At 38.9% G+C, this 24,319-nt stretch overlaps 1 protein-coding gene across 4 annotated transcripts in view; it reads right to left on the bottom strand.

The window, feature by feature from the left end:
• slf1 (SMC5-SMC6 complex localization factor 1) overlaps positions 1–24,319 on the bottom strand; it is a 92,681-nt gene that overhangs the window by 37,467 nt on the left and 30,895 nt on the right. For all 4 annotated transcript variants that reach the window (XM_062050989.1, XM_062050992.1, XM_062050990.1 and 1 more), the window contains exon 15: positions 15,671–15,744. In XM_062050989.1, coding sequence (XP_061906973.1) covers positions 15,671–15,744 — 74 coding nt within the window. The remainder of the gene's footprint in view (positions 1–15,670; positions 15,745–24,319) is intronic.

The raw sequence follows: 24,319 nt of genomic DNA, 5'->3' as shown, positions 1-24,319 counted from the left end.
TGTGTTATTAAAGTATTTTAGGCCAGTTTTCCAGTAATTTTCATGTATTTAATACTATTTCAAGACAGCGGTTAAGGTTGGCACTAGGAACAATGACGACATGCCAGTTTACATGCGATGGAACATATTGAACGAACCTTCAAACGACTAATGAGTTCATGTTGTAAAATACAGTGAGCCGTTCTTGGACGCTGTTCAATGCCTAGTTTGTTCTAATAAACATTTATTAACTGTACAGAAAATTGCGTAGCATAATTTTAACACGCTGAAATGTAAAACAAGGGTAAGTGTAACCAGTATTAGTATGATTCTTCTGTTGTGTGTGTGTGTGTTTGTAACACATACAGATTGGGAGTGTTGACGGCTTTAAGTTCTCTCCGTAATTTGATATTAGGTATAAAATAGGGCTGTCAAACTATTAAATTACCTCATCGTGATTTGTGACCAATCACATTTTGTCCGTAGTTAAATAAATAAATAACTAATCATGATAAAATCTCAGATAGCAGGGTGTCCCCTGAATTGCCAAGATACCTTTGGCGGTGAGGGCGTGATCACCATGACATCATCATATGATTTGTACAATTTGTTGTGACATGATATTCTTAAAAAAGTATACATACATTTAGAAACAAATCTGTATTATCAATTAGTATTAACATATATTTATTCTTATATTGTTTTGCTATATTTTCAGTTGATGCTGCTTATAGTACAATGTATTTTGTTGAGAATCTTTCAAGTGTCTCAAGACGTTGAGTGACTTTTTCTTTGCAATCGTGCATCTTTTCTGGTGTTATTATAGACTGTACTTGTGTTTAGAGACTATTTATGTCCCTCAATGTCCCCGACGAAAAGTAATCTGCACCAATCATGACGTCACACTTGCTTCAAGCTGCTGCTCTAGTTGGACTTTCTGTTTTTTAAGGCTATGTCTACACTAAGCCCGATAACCCCTTAAACAAATAATTATTTAGCCACACTAAACCATCGTTTAAGGTAACCCTCCTTGGATAATTTTTTACACGGGTAAGTGCGCCGTGTATTTCTTGAATCTCCGGCTCTTAGCTTTGTATGGACTCATTGATCGTTTACAAACTTGTTCGGAGAGGAAGTGACATCAGAAAGAACGCGCCACAGCCAGCTTCATAACAACCGGAGCTAACCACTGGAAATATGGAGGCGAGTCATCCAGACATGCCCGTGTTTCTAATTCTTCTACATGTACAGACGCTTGTGGAAATCACACATGAATACCTTAAGAGAAAGCGATTGCAGCTATTTCGGATACAACACTTCTCAGACGGCAAGCGAACTTTCGAATGTCCTGGTCAGCTGTGATTCTACTTACCAAAAAACTTAGTCCATTTGTCGAAGGAGAGACAACGAAAATGCGGGCTCCCGTGGATGTGATAAAAAAAGGTAGCGTGTGCTTTGTATTACCTGGCCATCGAGGGAAGGATACGGAAAACAGCGAATGCTTTTGGACTGGCAACGCAGACTATCAGTTATTGTCCGCCATGTATGTCGCGGACTTAACGTCTAGGTCCAGAGTATATAAAGTCACCAAAAACGAATGGACAATGCAGGTGAAGGCAAAAGAGTGAGGAATGTCCTGACCAGATATCTAGATCCCTAGATCGATTGATGTAAAATGCTCTTTATCACATTGTGTACTTTCACATGTCCAATAAAGATTTGATTATTTATGATGTCTCAGGTGTGATTCACTACAATAGGGCCCCACAACACACTGGATATTGTTCAGATAAGTTAAATTTAATTTAAGAACTTGCACACAAAGCAACACTGGAGGGGACTATGACGTGCGCATTTTCTGTGCATGCATACAAGGTTGTGTTGCGCCGGCGGACGGAGGGGGGTAAGGGGTCTTAAATGACCATTGTGTGTGTGTGTGGACAAGGATAAGGTTAAAAGCCGCCAATGTCCTGTTAATATGTGCACATTTTGTAGTTGGCTGTCCGCGGGTTTCTGGGATATATTAAAGTTACATCCACATTGCAAACATGCTGACTACACTCCTGACAATCACGTACTCTTGTTTATGTTGTCATAACATCCGGTTTCGGTAGTGCCGTTTTCAAAGATCAAATTATTTTTCAGCGGCCAAATTTTCGGTGCATCACTCGTCAATAGTGCAGAAATACTAGGCTTTATATATTGATTCATACTGTAACGACCTCCTGGTGATAATGTTTTATGTTTGTGTGGTTTTAATTTGATGTTTATTTTTCCCATGTTCGCAAACACACCGTCCGTGCCTAAAAGTGGGTTGGCTGAGAATTAGGAAGTGTTGTGTATCCGGGAAAGCAGGGAGACAAAAGTCTTTGCACGGGACGTAAAACCTGTTGGAATTGGGCCGGTTGTTAGTATTGGATTGGTGTGACTTGCAAAACACCCAAAGTTAGTTTGTCTGTGAGTCTTTACCGACTTTGCATTCCAATATATATATATTGGAATGTATAAAAACTGATTCTGTTGACGATGGAGATACAAGACACGTTCGGCAGCTTGCTCAAATCACGTCAACTGGACATGTTCGTATGAACCAATTCTACTTATTTTTCAAGGTAGGGTCCAGTTTTTTTCGGTACCCTTGATTTTTTTCTTTCGTACGATCCATTTTATTCCAGTTTAGTGCTGTCTCTCACAATAACGCTGGTTGAGTACAGCCATTCAAACAAAAGCTTTGGCCAGCAACAATGACTGTTTCCATGCACTAAATTAGTCAGATTTCTCGGTTCGGTTCTAAAGAAGCATCCTACAACCAACGGAAATCCGATCATGTTAAGCTTTTAAGAAACCAGACTAACACACAGATTATGCGATTGGAACCCGGATCTCTCAAGTGGGTGTGTGCTGCCGGAGGGGACCCTTCATATCGCGCATGCGCCGGTCTCAACGCATGGGATACAACCCGGAAGCAGATACCATTCAATAAAAACATGGGCAACAATTGTAATGAAGAGGAGACTGTTAATTTGCTTCACAATTGAAAAAAAAAATTGAATCAATGGGACAAAAAAAGAAACAGATTTATTTAAAAAGGTAGCTAAGGAAATGGAGAATGTCGGCTTAACTCGGACTCCTGAACGAAATACGAATGAGATGGAAGAGAATGAAGCAGGTACCGTATATCACAAGACAAAGAATCAAGTGTACACATACCTCTTCAAGATGCATTAGTGCACTGTAAACTGGTTAGCGATAACTCCGTATTCCACACAATTTTTCAAGCTTTTTTTGAACAATGGCAACAGTTACCTAGAACAGTATCGGCTGGGTAACAGTTTTTTCCTTCAAATTTGAATTGAGTTTGAGTTTATTTTGAACAATTATACATCACAATTTCCAGTTTTTCTTTTCAACATGTTCAAAAAGGAGTAGGAAGAAGCAGAGCTTATTTAATCCTACCCAGTTTCCTTTACATAGCAGTTGCTAACACATTTGTTCACTTCCTGTTCTCAAATTATTCACAATATACTCCATAAGTAATAACATTCAAAACAAATACATCATTAGTACAGTAAGTTATATTTCATATGGTAAGATAAATAAGATTATAAATAAATTCAGAATGTTTATCATGGTTCTTCTTTGTACTTTGTAAACACTTTAAGTTTGAAGAGTTTCTTGAATTGGATCATATTAGTACATTGTTTAATTTATTTGCTTAATCCATTCCATAATTTAATTCCACGTATTGATATACTAAAGGTTTTAAGTGTTGTACATGCATACAAATGTTTTAAATTACATTTTCCTCGAAGGTTATAATTATTCTCTTTTGTTGAGAAGAATTGTTGTACGTTCTTCGGTAGCTGGTTATAGTTTGCTTTGTGCATCATTTTAGCTGTTTGCAAATTCACTATGTCGTGGAATTTCAGTATTTTCGAGTCAATAAATACATTTAAAACTTCTTCCATCAATCCAAAGAGCCTTTTGAATTAATTTGAGACATTTCAAAGTTTTGTTCCATGATTCTTTGTCCAAAAATTATTTTGAAATACTTGGTTGTAGCATCATGTTTGTAGTGCAATCAAAGATCACTTTTTGATGCTGTTCACTATTTAACATCAGCCAATATTACAGCAGACATCAGGTACAACAGAGCTCGGCTGTTGACTTGTAAGGAGTTTTGGTGTGACGTCATCGGTCAACTGGAAAAGCAATACAATAATTTGCGCAAAAAGGAAATGCATGTCCCCTAGTGTACGGGAGGCACACAGCGTATAACCAATAGTTGCATTAGACAGTGTGCATGGACACTGAGACATCACATGTAGGTATGAAAATATTTTTAAAAAAATACTACTTGAGAAATCAGACTAATTTAGTGCATGGAAACGTAGTTAATGGCTACCAAGTCCCCACAATGGATTGCAAAATCACGTGCCCTTTTGAGCCCTACAGGCAATGTAGGGGAAACCCTGTGTGTGTTATGTTTGCAGTGCATCCTGAAGCTTAACAAAAACTATTCTGTGCTCAGCAACACATTTCACACCTGATTTGCGCTTGGAAATCTCTGCTGAGCATCCAGAAACAAATATGGAACTGAAACAGAAAACCTCCCCCCAAAAGAAAAGAAAGAAACCCACAACCCGCGTCTGCTACTTTGACAAAGACACTCGGGTTCCAGGGAGGCGACACGGAAGCGGAGTGCCGCGTATAAGCCAAGCAAGTTTATACATGTGGGTGAAAGCAGCTGTGAGAGAAAGGAGGCAAAGGGGGGAAGGAAGGGGATGAGAGGGCGAGAGGGGGGATGCTGTGCCGATGGTTCATCAAAAATTAATGCAGACCGCATCGGTATAGGGATCACGTAGCGGGAAAAACAACACACGCCAAAAGCCTCTGTGCTCCCTCGCTCCCATCCCCTCTCCACTGCTCCCCTTCACCCGCTTCCCCTCCAGCATGGGGCCTTTCTGATCAGGTGGAGCAGGGGAGATATGAGCTCTGACACCTTCCAGAGTTCACACCGAGTGCCACGGCTATAATTGCGAGGAAGTTCCACCGGTGTAGCCGCTGTATTTCTTCAGCTCTCCGCTAATTGCTGCATTTAATGCGCCAATAAAGGAGATGTGGGGGGAAACGGGGCACGCTAATATGCAGCATTGTTTGGAGCGTAAAACCTATTGATGTTCATGCCTTTTATTTGTTGAAATATTGCAGTATGATTTATGTACAGGGGCAGCACGGTGGACAGGGTTAGTGCGTGTGCCTCACAATACGAAGGTCCTGGGTTTGATCCTGGGCTCGGGATCTTTCTGTGTGGAGTTTGCATGTTCTCCCCGTGACTGCCTGGGTACCCTCCGGGTACTCCGGCTTCCTCCCACCTCCAAAGACATGCACCTGGGGATAGGTTAATTGGCAACACTAAATTGGCCCTAGTGTGTGAATGTTGTCTGTCTATCTGTGTTGGCCCTGTGATGAGGTGGCGACTTGTCCAGGGTGTACCCCGCCTTCCGCCCGAAGCAGCTGAGAACCCCCTGCGACCCCGAACGAGACAAGCGGTAGAAAATGGACGGATGGATGGATTTATGTACAGCACAGTATATAGTACAATTTCAATTATCCTGAAGTTGTACAAGTTGGAAACACAACAAAATGTAGAGATTCAACAAACAAGGACAGCAAATCTCGCTTCAGTTAAAACGCAATATACAGCCATAACTAAGACGCCCAAGGAAAATGTATTCCAGCAAACTTCCAAAAAATGTTATAGTGCCAAATATTTCACAAATATCTATTTAAATGTTGTGTTTTTTTTGTGCTGAGAGTAAAAGTGTGATAATGACCTTCAAACCCAAAATGGGACAGTGCACAGAAAACAAGGTGCAGTTTTTTCTGTCCAGGCTGTTCAGCACAAATTGGCAGTGCCAACTCACCCTGTGTAAAAGACCCTCAATGTTGGCACATGACCAATGGCTCAAATTCCACTTGGTTGCTTAGTTATTTGGCACACAAATCTTTGTCCAGGCTACTCAGTACTAGTGTTGTACCAATACCAATATTTTGGTACCGGAACCAGTATCAAAATATTTCGAAACTTTTCTAAATAAAGGGGTCCACAAAAACTGTATTATTGGCTTTATTTTAACAAAAACTCTTCCATCCATCCATTTTCTACCGCTTGTCCCTTTTGGGTCGCGGGGGTGCTGGAGCCTATCTCAGCTGCATTCGGATGGTAGGCAGGGTACACCCTGGACAAGTCGCCACCTCATCGCAGGGCCAACACGGATAGACAGACAACATTCACACTCTTTCTGTGTGGAGTTTGCGGCTTCCTCCCACCTCCAAAAACTCTGACGGTACATTAAACATATGTTTCTTATTGCAAGTTTGTCCTTAAATAAAATAGTGAACATACAAGACAATTTGTATTTTAGTAGTAAGTAAGCAAACAAAGGCTCCTAATTAGTCTGCTGACATATTGTTTGCAGTAACATATTGTGTAATTTATCATTCTATTATTTTGTAAAAATTATTACGGACAAGTGGTAGAAAATGAATTATTAATCTACTTGTTCATTAACTGTTAATATCTGCTTACTTTCTATTTTAACATGTTCTATCTATACTTCTGTTAAAATGTAATAATCACTTATTCTTCTGTTGTTTGATACTTTACATTAGTTTTGGGTGATACCACAAATTTGGGTATCAATCCGATACCAAGTCATTACAGGCTCATACATTGGTCATATTCAAAGTCCTCATGTGTCCAGGGACATAGTTCCTGAGTTTATAAACATAATATACATTTTAAAAAAACGAAAGAAGGTGTTGTGATGCCAAAAAATATCGACGTAATCATAGTGTACTTGATATCATTACAGTGGATGTCAGGTGTAGATCCACCAATGGCGTTTGTTTACATTGTGACGCCGGTGAGCTACAGTGTGTAGTGAAACATGTTTCGCTATTCCTCGTCCTGCAGGGATGATATCGTAAAAAAATGAGGATTAGTGATTTAGAAGTAGCTACAACACTGCTGATTGGGGCTGGACTTTAGCCATGTCTTAAAGCATCTCTTCCGGTGGGCATTTCAGTGTTATAACTTCACCTTTATCGTTAGTTTTTAAGCCAAAATGCGTCCGTTCTCACTTTTCTGTACAAACTGTGTCTGCTTGTAAGTACTCCGTGATTGTGCACTGCCGAACATGCTCGTCTGACACGACGTGACGACGACGGGGGAGTGGGGGTGGGGCTTGGTGGACCGGTACTTTTCAGAGGCGGTATAGTACCGAATATGACTCATTAGTATTGCGGTACTATACTAATACTGGTATACCGTACAACCCTAATCAGTACATTGAGTACAATATAAGAAACCGTTTGACAAAATGACTACAAGAATAAGAAATGTAGCTGCATGTACAGTAGAGTGAAAAGTCAAATTACGAACCTCTCGTTGTACAAACTTTTGGATTTATGAACCACAGGCCAGATAAAAATTTGCTTTGTCTCAGTGTATGAACAATTTCTCCACCCATTGTGTGCCCCGCAGCACAGCCAATGAGGGCGGGCTGATCGATGGTGCTCATTCAGTTAGCTACTGTGCTAGTTGCTACTTTGTGTGATTTTTAAGTGTTTTTTTTAGCCTTTTTACAGTATTTTTCTAGTTTTGCTATTTCAAAATGAGTCCACAGAAAACAATGGTGGCATCCACAGCATTATTGACACTGCATTCTCCCCCCTTTCTTTTCAAGAAGATTAACCGACAAGGTAAAGTGGATTATATTTTTTCATTCCCAATCATTGCAGCGACCTGGCTGTTGAAGTTAAAACGTTTTGTGATATAAAACTGTGAGTGCACCCAACGGCTAGTGACACAGTGTGTATGTGCGCGCCGGCAGGGCGGCTGAAAATGAGGACAGTTTAGCTAGTTGTTGTTGTTTTAGCTCTTTTAATAAATACTGTGGAACGTTCATTCATCACCCTCTTGTTATGTTTGTTTGATGTTAAGCAGAGGTGTGGACTCGAGTCACATGACTTGGACTCGAGTCAGACTCGAGTCATGAATTTGATGACTTTAGACTCGACTTGACAAAATGTAAAGAGACTTGCAACTCGACTTAGACTTTAACATCAATGACTTGTGACTTCACTTGGACTTGAGGCTTTTGACTTGACATGACTTGCTACTTTCCCCAAAACCCAAACCTTAAAAAGTTATTTGGGAGCGCTCCGTATCTTTCATTTTATACGTCTGTGTCTATAAGCGTGTGTGCTGCGTGTCAGCGTGTGTGCTCTCAGTACAACAGCCAATCAAATTAAATCTACGTTGTTTTCATCCCACAGCTCTCATCCAATCCAATTGCAGGACAACCACCGAACATGAGTTGTCAAACAATGCGGCAGTGAGAAACAATTATGCCAAAGTTGGTTTCGTTCGGGTATAAAAACTACGACTTGGTCAACAAAAAACGAATTGCCGTATGCAAATCACGCAGTTCGAATATTACAGACGGAGACGCAACAACTTCCAACTTCGTTCGACATTTGAAGTTGCACAAAGAAGGGTAAGTTTTGAATGTAAGATAACGTTTATTGGCTAAGTAACATGACTTTTATTTGCTGTGTAGTTAAATCAGTGAGGCTGTAAACTCACTGCTAACGTTATAACCATAGACATCTTATAAGTAGACGCAGAATGGAGCGCTACTGCCTACTGGCGCAGACGAGACGCGGAGACGCCATCTTGGAGTGGTGATCCGCTCCACTCAGTGCAATTCATTTGGCAGGAGCAATGAACTGTCAGCAAATTTAATTAATCTTACCTCACTGAATACCACTGATTTTCACGCGTTTTTTTGTCATACGTGTAGCTATGATAACGGACACATGTTTTGGCGTTTTTATTATTCATAGTTTGCTTAACAGTAATATAATATTCTTATACGCTATAAATGAGCAGACGTCCGAGATCAAAACTGGGAATATAATCCCAGAGAAGGGGGAAAAAAACGGTCAGCTATTTTTAAATTGAAGAAACAATATGATTAGATTATATATACATGCGTATATCCTACATAAACAATGTATGAATACATTAGATATCTATATATTTTAGGGACCTATAGACTGTAACTCTGTTGCTGCAGCAGCAGAGAGTTTATTCTGTCTTGACACTTTGTATTGATATTTTGTATTACATTCTTCCCTTAAATGATAATGTTTACAGTGATTGTTTTATATCTATTTTTTATGTATGTCGCTTTGGATAAAAGCGTCTGCCAAATACTTAAACATATATAAACACCTGAAAGTCTTGATATCAGCTAAAACCACCAATCTGTTTCACTGGATTCAGAATAAAACCAAATGCTGTCTTACCCAACAATGTTAGTATTTGAATATTGTTACTTGAAGACTTATTCCTGGTTACAATTATACTGTTAAGAAAGTATTGTCTTATACTTTGCCTAAAATGAGAATGCATCATAATCAGTGGCGGCTGGTGAATTTTGTTTTAGGTGGGGCTGAAAGTTTGTAAACCAAACCCCTGTAGGGGTGTCATCCTCCCCCAGAAGATTTCTTTGTGATTCTCACATACAAATATTGAAGATCTTTGCTCCTTCTCAACTTTGTGGTAATGTTATTTTCATAAAATACAACCAATAGTATGTTAATGTTTGTTTTTGCAAATGTGTTTATTCTGTAAAGGAATGAGTTAAATGTTTAAAATTGTTTAAACTATTAAAATGACTGGTTAATAGTGCTATTATGAATTGCAATGTCAGCACCATTTTTTTCCCTGCAATTTCAAATGCACTTGTTTTAATAAATAAATACAGCGTTTTAAAAGCATACACAATCTGTGTAAAAATATTAGTCTGTGGTTAAAAGGACTTGAAAGGACTCGAAACTCAAAATGCAGGACTTGGGACTTGACTTGAGACTTTCTAGTCTTGACTTTGGACTTGACTCGGGACTTGCCTGTCTTGACTCGGGACTTGACTCGAGACTTGAGGGCAAAGACTTGAGACTTACTTGTGACTTGCAAAGCAATGACTTGGTCCCACCTCTGATGTTAAGTAGTGTATAGTGCTTTATATTGTGTGCAAAGTGTACATATGTCTGCTAAAATCATAACTTTTGTCAAGGCTGGAACTATTTGTTTACATTATTTCTTATAGAGAAATTTGCTTTATTAGACCAACTTTTCTATTTACAAACTATAATCCACTCAGGATCATTAGGTCTTTAACGAATTAAGCAATTTCTTATTATTTTAGCCACACCTGTAAACCAAGGTTCCACAGTATGTTAAAGTACCAATGATTGTCACACACACACTAGTAGTGGTGAAATTTGTCCTCGGCATTTGACCCATCACCTTGTTCACCCCTGGGAGGTGAGGGGAGCAGTGGGCAGCAGCGGTGGCCGCGCCCAGGAATAGTTTTTGGTGATTTAACCCCCAATTCCAACCCTTGATGCTGAGTGCCAAGCTGGGAGGTAATGGGTCCCATTTTTATAGTCTTTGGTATGACTTGGATTTGAACTCACAACCTATCGATATCAGGGCGGACACTCTAACCACTAGACCACTGAGTATATGGTTAATATATTTTACTTGAACGGCTGTAAAGAATGCTCACCCCCTTCAACCGCACATTATTACAATTCAACAAAACATAGCTGATGTGTAATGTTAACCAAACAGTAAAACTGCGCCGATAATATATTTTGCTTGACGATATATTGACCTACAAATTATTGCAGATAAACGACATTATTGTCAGCATTATTTTGAGACCAAATTAACCACTGATGTAATGACAATACATAATAATAATGCAAGTATACCTTTTTAAATTCAATACACTTGTATTTGTCATATATTTTAACATTGTAATTGTAATTTAAACTTTTAAATATCCAAGTTAAATAAAACAAACAAATAATAAAAGTAAATGTACTCTGTCCGCAAAATTTTGCTTTTGAATAAAAATCACAACTAAAAGCAATAAAATGGGTACTGTTTCTGTTAAGGACCCTTAGCCAAATATACACAACCAAAACAATAAATGACCAAAATCATCATGGTTAATATTATCGCGGTATTGTTGATGAATGTGCTCTAAAAGTACTTTTAACAGAGTTGTACTTTTTTTTTTACTAAAAAAAATAGACACACACGATACTTTCTTAGCAGAGGAAACATTAAATATTGATCTGGCTTCATAGGAACCATATTATTTTTATGCATGTGTTTACATATGTTTGTCTTCTTCCATTTTAATTTGTGAAAATTTTAGAATGTTTTTTTTAATAAATGCAATCGTGTGATCATTTTGTTTAACTTATGGTTTATGTGATGTGACGTGAGTTCACTTGTGGAGTAGGGCGGGACAATTAATCAAATTTTGATTTCTATTTCGAATATGGTTTCTCACAATCATGAAATTATAATCATCCATCCATCTATTTCCTACCGCTTGTCCCTCTCGGGGTCTTAAAAATAAAAAAATAATGGGCCGCGCAATGTGCATGCAAATTCCGGAGCTTGTGTTGGTGAAACAGAGGAGCAAATAGCAAGTCTATTAAAAGTTTGGGATGTCACCACCATGGTTGCTAGTTATTTGACACAGAGCTAGTATGCTTCATCAATAATCACTAAACTCAACAAAAAAAGTAAAGTTTATTTCCGCATTTACGTAACCGCGGACAGAGTCACATAACTGGCCAATAAAACGAAATCCGCTGTTAAAAGCAGAATATCAGGGAAATTGACATACTGTAATTGTGAGTGAAATGTTGTCATTGTGAGGAAAATGAACATTTGTTTGGGAAAATATGTCCCGGGCGGCTCTTTTGTCCCCAACACACTCAACCGCCCTGTCCTAAACTAAACAATGTGAGGACGGCCTCTTGAAACAGCGACTAAACTACAAAGCTAAAGCTAGCAAGAACAATCCATACACCCACAACACATCTCATCTGCTTGTGTGGTTGTGAACGACATCAAGGGTGTTTTCTCAACTATATTTAAAGTTGAGTTTTGGTGGTAAAATAAATACTCATGTTTTCAAATTATTGAATAATCATGATATTAATCGTGATTACAATATCACTCAAAATAATTGCCATAATCGTCCAGCCCTTTTGTGGAGTATATAATATCGATAACTTTGTGCAAAGACAATGTGAATACTGTGTCTTAGTTGTTTAGACAGTAATGTGTTTATGCAAGTTTAAATTGGGGTAAGACGTTTATTATTGAGGAAAGAAATTAATGTCTCTTGTTTTCATGTCAGCATTTAGGCTAGCTCGCAAGCTAACGTTAGTCGGTCCATAACTTTATAAACATGTGGTTTTCGATCATTTTAATTTAATTAGGGTAACACTAACCGTCAAGAGTTTTACAGCCGTTATCATGACTACCCGTTAAAGGCCTACTGAAACCCACTACTACCGACCACGCAGTCTGATAGTTTATATATTAATGATGAAATCTTAACATTGCAACACATGCCAATACGGCTGGGTTAACTTATAAAGTGCAATTTTAAACTTCCCAGGAAACTTCCGCTTGAAAACGTCGCGGTATGATGACGTATGCGCGTGATGTCACGAGGGCAAGGGAAGTGTTTGGACCCAATTCAAATACCTCTGTTTTCTTCGACAAAATTCCACAGTATTCTGGACATCTGTGTTGGTGAATCTTTTGCAATTTGTTTAATGGACAATGGAGACTGCAAATAAGAAAGTTGTAGGTGCGATCGGTGGAGCGGCGGACTACAGCAACACCAACACCAGGAGGTTGTGTTGTGTTTTGAGCAGGATAGCAGACGCACTACAGTGAGTAAGCCCGCCGCCGCATCTAAGTTAGCTTCTGTTTTTTTAGCTTCGCCAAGCTGAATATTATTAATCGTGTATTTACATGTTCATGGTTTAATAGTATTTTTGATCTTCTGTCTATCCATCCAGTCAGGGTTTTTTTTTATTTAGTTTCTATCTGCATTTGAGACTGATGCTATCACGTTGGCTACGTAGCTAGGTTAGCTTCTATTTTTTTAGCTTCGAAAAGCTGAATATTATTAATCGTGTATTTACATGTTCATGGTTTAATAGTATTGTTGATCTTCTGTCTATCCATCCAGTCAGGGTTTTTTTTAATTTAGTTTCTATCTGCATTTGAGACTGCTATGCTATCACGTTGGCTACGTAGCTAGGTTAGCTTCTATTTTTTTAGCTTCGAAAAGCTGAATATTATTAATCGTGTATTTACATGTTCATGGTTTAATAGTATTTTTGATCTTCTGTCTATCCATCCAGTCAGGTTTTTTTTAAATTTAGTTTCTATCTGCATTTGAGACTGCTATGCTATCACGTTGGCTACGTAGCTAGGTTAGCTTCTATTTTTTTAGCTTCAAAAAGCTGAATATTATTAATCGTGTATTTACATGTTCATGGTTTAATTGTATTTTTTATCTTCTGTCTATCCATCCAGTCAGGGTTTTTTTAAATTTAGTTTCTATCTGCATTTGAGACTGCTATGCTATCACGTTGGCTACGCAGCTAGGTTAGCTTCTATTTTTTTAGCTTCGAAAAGCTGAATATTATTAATCGTGTATTTACATGTTCATGGTTTAATAGTATTTTTGATCTTCTGTCTATCCATCCAGTCAGGGTTTTTTTTATTTAGTTTCTATCTGCATTTGAGACTGCTATGCTATCACGTTGGCTACATTGCTAGGTTAGCTTCTATTTTTTTTAGCTTCGCAAAGCTGAATATTATTAATCGTGTATTTACATGTTCAGTCACTGTGAATGTCCATTTTGCGTTCTCGACTCTCATTTTCAAGAGGATATAGTATCTGAGGTGGTTTAAAATACAAATCTGTGATCCACAATAGAAAAAGGAGAGAGTGTGGAATCCAATGAGCCAGCTTGTACCTAAGTTACGGTCAGAGCGAAAAAAGATACGTCCATCACTGCCTCTCAAGTCCTTCACTGTAACGTTCCTCATCTACGAATCTTTCATCCTCGCTCAAATTAATGGGGTAATCGTCACTTTCTCGGTCCGAATCTCTCTCGCTCCATTGTGAACAATGGGGAATTGTGAGGAATACTAGCTCCTGTGACGTCACGCTACTTCCGGTACAGGCAAGGCTTTTTTTTATCAGCGAGCAAAAGTTGCGAACTTTATCATCAATTTTCTCTACTAAATCCTTTCAGCAAAAATATGGCAATATCGCGAAATGATCAAGTATGACACATAGAATGGATCTGCTATTCCCGTTTAAATAAAAAAATTTCATTTCAGTAGGCCTTTAAGTTCACGTCGTACAAACGCCTGCAGCTGCTGTAACTGATGCCAACAGTGACAGATCTGGCAGCCCGTAAACACGCATGAATATAGCGATTTATCAAGGTTGGTAAAGTTATCGAGTTCATTTTAATTTATCGTTTGATTAAGTGACTTACCGAATATCAGCCCAGAGCGACCAACCAGAGGCAAAAAGGGGACAATGTGGTTAAGCCTGGGCCGATATTCGATAAGTCAATTAACCGACGACAAATTAAAATTTAAGTCTGTAAGTTTTCCAGCGTCGATAAATCGCCATATGCATGCTTCAAGAGCATTCACGCTTTTCGTAGCTTTTAGCAGCTACTCACGTTTGTAAAGAAAGAGGGTGAATGATCTTGTCCTCATTAAGTGTCTTTGACTCTTTGTGCAGTAACGAGGGCCGCTGGCCCGCTAGCATCACACGGTGCAGCTAGTTAGCATGTAGCAGCTAACATGGACAAAATGATCACAAAACCAACTGCCATTGCACCAATGTGGAAATATTTCAGTTTAAACCTTTGGAACAAGATGAACCTATCAACACTGAGAAGACGGTTTGTGCAAACACTTGGCGTTGGGTGAACAAGCCAGGTCAGTGTAAACAAACAAAGCAAAATGGAAAGTGTGTTTAAATACATCGCCAAAGACATGCTGCCATTTAATACTGTCATAAAACTAAAAAATTTAGTTGGCAGATTCCTTACTCGGAATCTGCCAAATGTAATTTTGTTTTGCATATGACGGTTAAAACATCTGTTTAAAGTGTAGTGTTGATATTGTTACTTTGCACTTTTGTTTAAGAAGGTCCTAACTTGATTGTCACTTAAGTCATGTACAACTCCACCTCTGCCTACATGTTCAATATTGAAGTGCAACTTTGATTGTCAATACTTTATTTAGCTATTTTATTTATTGTTATAGTTGTGTATATTTGAGACCCCCCACCCCCTCGTGAAGATATGTTATTGATTTTGTTGGTAATTTTTACTCAAGTGCAAAAAAATAATTGCAATAATTCATAGGTCAATATATCCTCAAGCAAAATTTGTTATTGGCCCGGCACAGTCCAAACCAACAGGCCTTGTAAGCTTCAACATTGCCCTTGCGGCTGACTAGATGTAAGCAGAACATCTCCATTCATTATGTGCTCTTCATTAAACTTAAAGTGATGACACCCCCATCATGGCCCTCTTTATTGATGACCCAGTGCAGTGCATCAGTCCATTAAACGCCTGCTCCTTGCAAATGGGCAGCTACACTGGCAGCTGCGTGCGTGTGTGTGTGTGTGTGTGTGTGTGTGTGTGTGTGTGTGTGTGAAGGCAAGAGAAAGAGAATGAGAAAGAGAGCGCTCACCTGCTGCATTAACTTTGTTCAGACCTCTCAGGATGTATTCTTTCCCCGATTTATCCTCCACTGGGCTCAGAGTTCTGGACGGGACACAAAAGACACAGTCTAAAGGTTTTTATGGAAACAGGCATGAATACACCAAGTACTAATTCAAAGAGAAAGTACCCATGATCCACATTCACAAGACTAAAGTTTCACTGTGGCAGGTTGAAGACATTGGGGGGACATGCATCAATGCCCCTTAGCAAATGAAATGCCCACAGCTTTGTATTAGATCAAATCTAACACTATTTCTCACACACACACACACACACACACACACACACACACACACACACACACACACACACACACACACACACACACACACACACACACACACACACACACACACACACACACACACACACACACACACACACACACACACACACACACACACACACACACACACACACACTTTCTCTCTGCAGAGTACTTTTCCTCCTACTTAACGCCTCAAACGCAGACAGAGCGAATTTGATGCGAGCGAGCACATTAAGACGAATAACTAGTAAAAGAAAGTGAAGCCTCTTCAAAGTAGCGTGGAGCTAATAGCTGTGGGCTGTCACTAGTTTTGCAAGCGGGTATGTGAGATCTGCCTGCATGGAGTTTGACAGGTGTGTGTATGGATACCTGTGTGTGTGTGTGTGTGTGGCGCTGACGTGAGATGCCATCGGTATTACAGGGAGGCGGCTTGTTCGCTGGTAATTGGCTTGTTTCAGAAGGCAGGAAGGAGCTCCCAGCAGTGGGGAGGAAACACACGTCCTGTCACGTTGCTTGTTATTAGCAGGGACAAGGCTGTGTGTGTGTGTGTTTAAGAGGGCAAGAGAGTCCCTAAGTGAGGATGAGTCACCGATGTGGACCCTGACCATGAGGAAGCTGACGGGATGTGGCTTGCATATGCTTTCTGTGCTCTTTCTTGGGGAGCACCGTGCTTACTCAAGGCCTCAGGCAGTGTGCAACCTTGACGCCCAACTCTCTAGATGAGTACACACCTTACGCAGTGGCGACAAGCTTCATTTATTTGCCCTCTAATCGATGGCCCAACACTTGGCTTAAAAAAAACATATAAAACAGATGTGCCAGAGTCTTAAGTACAACATACAAATGTTCAAATGTATCAGGAATTGGTTAACACTGGAGGCAGCTCAAACTTATTTAAATGCAATGATTATGTCTCGTTTTTATGATTGTATAACATGTTGGTCCAAGGCAACCAACATTACACTGAGGCCATTGGAAACCTTGCACAAAAAATCGCTCAACATCCTTCACCGAAAACCACAACACAACCATCACTGTTTAATTCTTCAAAAATATAGATTGTGAAATGTTGCTAACATTCAAATATTAGCATCAATACGAATGGCCCATTGAATCCTAAATAACACTGCACCAGCACCACTTAAGCACTTTGTCCAGTTTACATCTGCTGTGACAACTAGAAACACACAAGCCTCCACCAGGGGGCAGTGTAGCGTACCCGGATATAAAACCTCTTTTGCACAATCAGCCTTTTCATATAAAGCGATAAAGGAATGGAACAACCTCACACCAAACTTGAAAAGTCTAAGAGGTTAGTCTTCATGCACAATTTAATTTTAAAAAGTGGCTTTGGAGCAATCAGAGCTGCTTACACGGTCACTGAGGTGGGCACTATGTTTGACATGTCAACTTAATGTGTATTATATTTATGCATGAGAACATTTTGTTGTAAGCTGTGAGGTGTGTCTGTTAAAATCATGGTTGTTTTTACAAATGATGACTGATGTGAACAAAAGCATGTATTGTCTAGTTATGATGTAAAGGAGGGGTGGTTGTCAATGAAAGGACATTTTATGACTTTTTTAAATTTGATTACATGCTATAGTATAATTTTATTGTTATAATTGTATTGCATGTTTTTGTATATCTTTAATTTAGGTAACCAGGGACTGCAGATGGAAAATAGCTATTTAGCTAAAATCTGGTGCAGAACATATCTGTCTTTGAGCTTAATGTGTCTGTGCATTGTCCCTTCAAATAAAGAATAAACTAAACTAATGCAAGTTAATGCAAGTAGCTCAAAAAATCACTTTTGTAAATATTTTATTTTTTAATTTAATTTGTTAGGGATGTGCCACTGATCAGTATCAGCCCATTTTCATTAAAAAGTGCATGATCGCCATTGCCGATTAATGCCTTTTAATGGCGATCACAAATGCCGATCCCCTCTGGCTGACACTGTATTTATTTTTACTCCCCCAGTTGACTAGCAGCGAGTGTCTCCATAAACAGGGTGAGAGATACTCCCCTAAATTAACAATAATCACCTCCGTTATAGCAAATAAACGGCATTTCTTAGTATCTTATGTATCATTAAGTATTATCGGCAATAATTATACATCTATAATTATACAAAACTCCTGACGATTATTATCACATTTCAAAATAAAATGAGAGGAAAACCATGATCGATAACCGCACTTTGACAATCTGACGGACCAGTTATATTGCTCATTTCCCATAGAAGCAAGCTAGCACGCTACTCGCTACCATGAATACAAGACACATTAACATCTTTCCCCACATTACAAACGTGATACCTCAATCTTAACATATATAAACACATTGTCACTGTGATAGCCCCACTCTTCTCACGCAAATAACTATTCCATGTCACTGCGCATAGGCACACTTAATTCAAGAAAACTTAATGTTTATTCTGTGCCAATGGGCCCGGCGAACATGTCCTCTGCATTTTTTCAAAAAGCAGTTTTTGTCCCGTGCACTTTTTAACGTCCAAAAACAATGTTACGCAATTGAATGGAGACAAGTCAAACACTAGGGCCAGGCGTAAAACGACCGCTTAGGCTGAAGCTTGTGCCTATAGACAGCCACAAAATCATTGATTGGCTTTTCTGGTGCGGCCTTCTTGCCAATGTGACAACGATTGACAGCACGCAGCAGCTGCTCAATCATTGGTCAGATGTGATATAATAGAGAGTCGGCCTTCACACTGCAATGAATAAGAACAAATAAGACAAACAAAGAACCCAAACGAGGAGTCGACTGTTCCACTTAAAAGTAGTCGTGTTGTTGACTAAGTGTACTACGTTCACACTGCAGGGTCGGATGTCTAATTCAGGTTTTTTTCTCAATGCGGACACGATGTTATGACGTCACACGCACTGCAGTGTTTACGGAAGTAAAACTATCTTCAACTCTAGTCAGTCTCAGTAATGGTGCATTTATGGCAATTTACAAGGATTTTGTACAATCAAAGTTAACATTTCCTGAACAAAATTATTGCGTGTAGGTAATTAAGAAGGAAGAGGACACGTGTTTTGGTTCTGGCAGTTTTACAGGATGTTTTTGCTTTGATGTCTGCTTGAAGAGCGTGTCTGTGGGCGAGCAGTCAGCGATAGGAGTGGTGGAACTTTTACGTAAGTTCCTAAAACATTTTATTTTCACCTGTTTTCTGCTCCGTTGTCAACTATTTATTTTATAACTGTCTATTTTGGCAAATAATTATAACGCTTATCCCTTTTTGATGACGTTGTGGTTGGATGAATGCGACCTGAGCGCAGGAGCGTTCACATTGAGCATGATTTATTTCCACATATGAAATCCGATACATTTTTACGTAGGATTCCGATTTATTTCCAAATACGAAAGAGTCCTGCGTCGGATATGAACAATTTTGCAATGTTCACACTGACATGAAAAAGTTTGTTACAGGTCACACATGGGCAAAAAAATCGGAGTTGACCTGCAATGTTAATGTAATGAACGAGGCCTAAGACTTGTGCTAGGGTAGCGAAGTGGATTCATAATCAGTCTTTTGTCCTCGCCGATAGGGTTTGATTCCCAGCCAGTACTGAAAGGTAAACACAAAAGGGGAACTGCACTTTTTTGGGGGAATTTTGCCTATCGTTCACAATCATGATGAAAGACATGAAGACAAAATTGGGTTTTTTTTGCATTCTAACTTGTAAAAATCGGTTCGTTCTTGGTGGCTAGCAATGCTGCTAATGGGAGCAATCAATTCTACCTCTAAATCACTCTAAAAATACCTTAAAAAACCTTCATTACTTAATTTCTGTTCCGTAACCTGTAATATAACCAAGCTGTAGCAACATTGTTATTGTCAGAGCAAACACTGAGTAACTATTTTTCTAGCGTAGTAACACATCAGCATTCTGAAGGTATTAGCCGTAAAAGTTAACTATGGCAAGAGATAAGCTAACTTCTATGTCAGCAGGAAACACTTTTGCGTTTGTAATGCACAACACTGTGATAGGACACCAATCCGTAGTGACTGAAAAACATGAACAATCATATTACAGCATCTGTAAAGTATTGGCCTATATTTCATGTTTTGTTTGTACACAGCTAGCCAGACAACATATGTACTGTAATTGTACTAACAAGCATGATGTGCTGCATGTATCATGATCAATTTTATAGTGACTCACTCGATCGGTTTGGTCCACTAGGCCGGGGACATTTGTTCCAGTTTATTTGGGTAAGCATTCCAATAAAGTCGAGATAGCTTGGCTTGAAATTCCGCATTTATGGCGCCAAAGTCACTTTCACCTCACTCTATCGGCTTCCGTCTGCTCCAACGTCTCACACTTTCTTTGTGTTGGCTTCTAGAAGCAGTAGTTCATCCTCCGTATATTTAGTTTTAAAAAAGATAAGGTTGTGAATCCTCATTTGTCCAAAAATAGTCATCTTCGATGTCTGTTACCATGTCTGCCATGATTAGAAAACACATTTGTGTTTGTTTCCGGACACACAGTTGTTGCCAGAAGTCGGAAGTGCGCTGCTATGGAAACAGAAATCAATGCATGGAGGAAGTCGATTCCGGCAGTGATTAAAAATGACCAAAATACGGTAAATATTGTCAATATTACATATTGCTATGAAGGTGTATGTTACTACATTATATGTATACTTGCAGTGTGTATATTGCACATATTACATATTGTTATGAAGGTGTCTGATACTACATTATACATATACTTGCAGTGTGTATATTGCAGAGGTGTGGACTCGAGTCACATGACTTGGACTCGAGTCAGACTCGAGTCATGAATTTGATGACTTTAGACTCAACTTGACAAAATGTAAAGAGACTTGCAACTCGACTTAGACTTTAACATCAATGACTTGTGACTTCACTTGGACTTGAGCCTTTTGACTTGACATGACTTGCTACTTTCCCCAAAACCCAAAGCTTAAAAAGTTATTTGGGAGCGTTCCGTATCTTTCATTTTCTACGTGTCTGTCTGTCTATCAGCGTGTGTGCTGCCTGTCAGCTGGTGTGCTGTCAGTACAACAGCCAATCAAATTAGTTATACGTTGTTTTCATCACACAGCATTCATCCAATCAAATTGCAGGACAACCACCGAACAAGAGTTGTCAAACAATGCGGCAGAGAGAAACAATTATGCCAAAGTTGGTTTCGTTCGGGTATAAAAACTACGACTTGGTCAACAAAAAACGAATTGCGTATGCAAATCACGCAGTTCGAATATTACAGACGGAGACGCAACAACTTCCAACTTCGTTCGACATTTGAAGTTGCCCAAAGAAGGGTAAGTTTTGAATGTAAGATAACGTTTATTGGCTAAGTAACATGACTTTTATTTGCTGTGTAGTTAAATCAGTGAGGCTGTAAACTCACTGCTAACGTTATAACCATAGACATGTTTTAAGGGTACGCAGCATCGAGCGCTACTGCCTACTGGCGCAGACGAGACGCGGGGCCGCCATCTTGGAGTGGTGATCCGCTCCACTCAGTGCAATTCATTTGTCAGGAGCAATGAACTGTCAGCGCATTTAATTCATTTTACCTCACTGAATACCACTGATTTTCACGCGTTTTTTTGTCATACGTGTAGCTATGATAACGGACACATGTTTTGGCAAGTTTTATTATTCATAGTTTGCTTAACAGTAATATAATATTCTTATACGCTATAAGTAACCAGACGTCCGAGATCAAAACTGGGAATATAATCCCAGAGAAGGGGGAAAAAACGGTAAACTATTTTTAAATTGAAGAAACAATAAGATTATACATGCGTATATCCTACATAAACAATGTATGAATACATTAGATATCTATATATCTTAGGGACCTATAGACTGTATCTCTGTTGCTGCAGCAGCAGAGAGTTTATTCTGTCTTGACACTTTGTATTGATATTTTGTATTACATTCTTCCCTTAAATGATCATGTTTACAGTGATTGTTATGTATGTATTTTTTATGTAAGTCGCTTTGGATAAAAGCGTCTGCCAAATACTTAAACATATATAAACACCTGAAAGTCTTTATATCAGCTAAAACCATCAATTTGTTTCACTACATTCAGAATAAAACCAACTGCTGTTTTACCCAACAATGTTAATATTTGAATATTGTTACTTGAAGACTTATTCCTGGTTACAATTATACTGTTAAGAAAGTATTGTCTTATATTTTGCCTAAAATGAGAATGCATCATAATCAGTGGCGGCTGGTGAATTTTGTTTTAGGTGGGGCTGAAAGTTTGTAAACCAAACCCCTGTAGGGGCGTCATCCTCCCCCAGAAGATTTATTTGTGATTTTCACATACAAATATTGAAGATCTTTGCTCCTTCTCAACTCTGTGGTAATATTATTTTCATAAAATACAACCAATAGTATGTTAATGTTTGTTTTTGCAAATGTGTTTATTCTGTAAAGGAATGAGTTAAATGTTTAAAATTGTTTAAACTATTAAAATTACTGTTAATAGTGCTATTATGAATTGCAATGTCAGCACTATTTTTTTTCCTGCAATTTCAAATGCACTTGTTTTAATAAATAGATACAGCGTTTTAAAAGCATACACAATCTGTGTAAAAATATTAGTCTGTGGTTAAAAGGACTTGAAAGGACTCGAAACTCAAAATGCAGGACTTGGGACTCGACTTGAGACTTTCCAGTCTTGACTTTGGACTTGACTCGGGACTCGCCTGTCTTGACTCGGGACTTGACTCGAGACTTGAGGGCAAAGACTTGAGACTTACTTGTGACTTGCAAAGCAATGACTTGGTCCCACCTCTGGTATATTGTACATATTACATATTGTTATGAAGGTGTCTGTTACTACATTATATACATACTTACAGTGTGTATATAAAACACATTACTTATTGTTATTAAGGTATCTGTTACTACATTATATACAGACTTGCAGTGTGGTATAATAAAACGTTGGAGGGTTTTGAAGTAGTGTTAAAGGGCTTTGGTGACTTCCATTTTCCAAGCATTTTATTTTCATCTTTAAACATCTTTTAAAAAAAATGTGTTCTTGTGTTGACTGCGTGGGTTCCCTCCGGGTACTCCGGCTTCCTCCCACCTCCAAAGACATGCACCTGGGGATAGGTTGATTGGCAACACTAAATTGGCCCTAGTGTGTGAATGTGAGTGTGAATGTTGTCTGTCTATCTGTGTTGGCCCTGAGATGAGGTGGCGACTTGTCCAGGGTGTACCCCGCCTTCCGCCCGGTTGTAGCTGAGATAGGCTCCAGCGCCCCCCGCGACCCCGAAGGGAATAAGCAGTAGAAAATGGATGGATGGATGGTGTTCTTGTCTCTCATCATGATTGTGAACGATAGGCACAATTCCAAAATAAGGGCAGTTCCCCTTTAAACTAAATCATAATGCAATCTTGAAAAAACCCAAAGTATAGTTATTTATTTTATTCTGTTATTGTTTGGCATTTCATATTATTGAGCAAAAATTTGTTTGGCATTTTCATATTATTGAGCAATTTTTTTCCCGTTCATATTACTCCACAACATGCACCTGTATGCAAGCCACTTGTGAAATCCAAATTTCATCACTGTCCGCGTGTCAGGTACCTTGATATTATATTGTAAAGTCAGAAAACAGAAGTGAAATCATTCACCATCGTAATTGTCCTCATTATATATTTGACATTTGCTAAATGTTTTTGTGACAATCACTGTCCCAATAAATATGAAGTATATTTAACATAAATACTTTGTATTATTCCTCTACACAGTCACAGCCTCTCAAAATTGAGTCATGTGTCACATTTCTAGACAAAAGATCCCGTAATTGATTATGAGAGTTTCTTAAATAAATACAGTATATAAAAGCAACCCTCAGCCATGAAATGGAGGAAACAAGATTTCCTTTGGGTTTCTGTTTTCAATTCATCACACACTTTGTCATTTTAATTTCATTCTTTCTTTCAGGGTCAAATGATTGCGCGTGGCCCTCGGCACTTCTTTATCTCCTCCACGCACATTGCCTTTTGCTTGCTCGCCTCTCCTCCTGTGCGGGTGAACAAACCGCAAGTGTTGGAGGAGGAGAAGGAGCAGGAGAAAAGGGATGGGAATGAGAGAGGTAGAATGTGGCCAGTGCATGAACTAGTAGCCTTTACATGAACCTGCTCCCTGATGACTCCTGCCCTTCTCCAGGCCAACTACCTGCTGGCGGAACAGCAGATGTCTGGTATGGGGTACAAAAAGAAAGTGTGTGTGTGATTACATTCAAGATGGTGAAAAAAGATTCAGTCTACCACGGAGGATTATGAGAGGTGGAGAAGAGGGTGAAAGCTGATTCGAT

This window comes from Entelurus aequoreus, linkage group LG06 (genome assembly GCF_033978785.1).
Source record: "Entelurus aequoreus isolate RoL-2023_Sb linkage group LG06, RoL_Eaeq_v1.1, whole genome shotgun sequence".
NCBI lineage: Eukaryota > Metazoa > Chordata > Actinopteri > Syngnathiformes > Syngnathidae > Entelurus > Entelurus aequoreus.
This window is presented reverse-complemented; position numbering and strand designations above follow the sequence as displayed.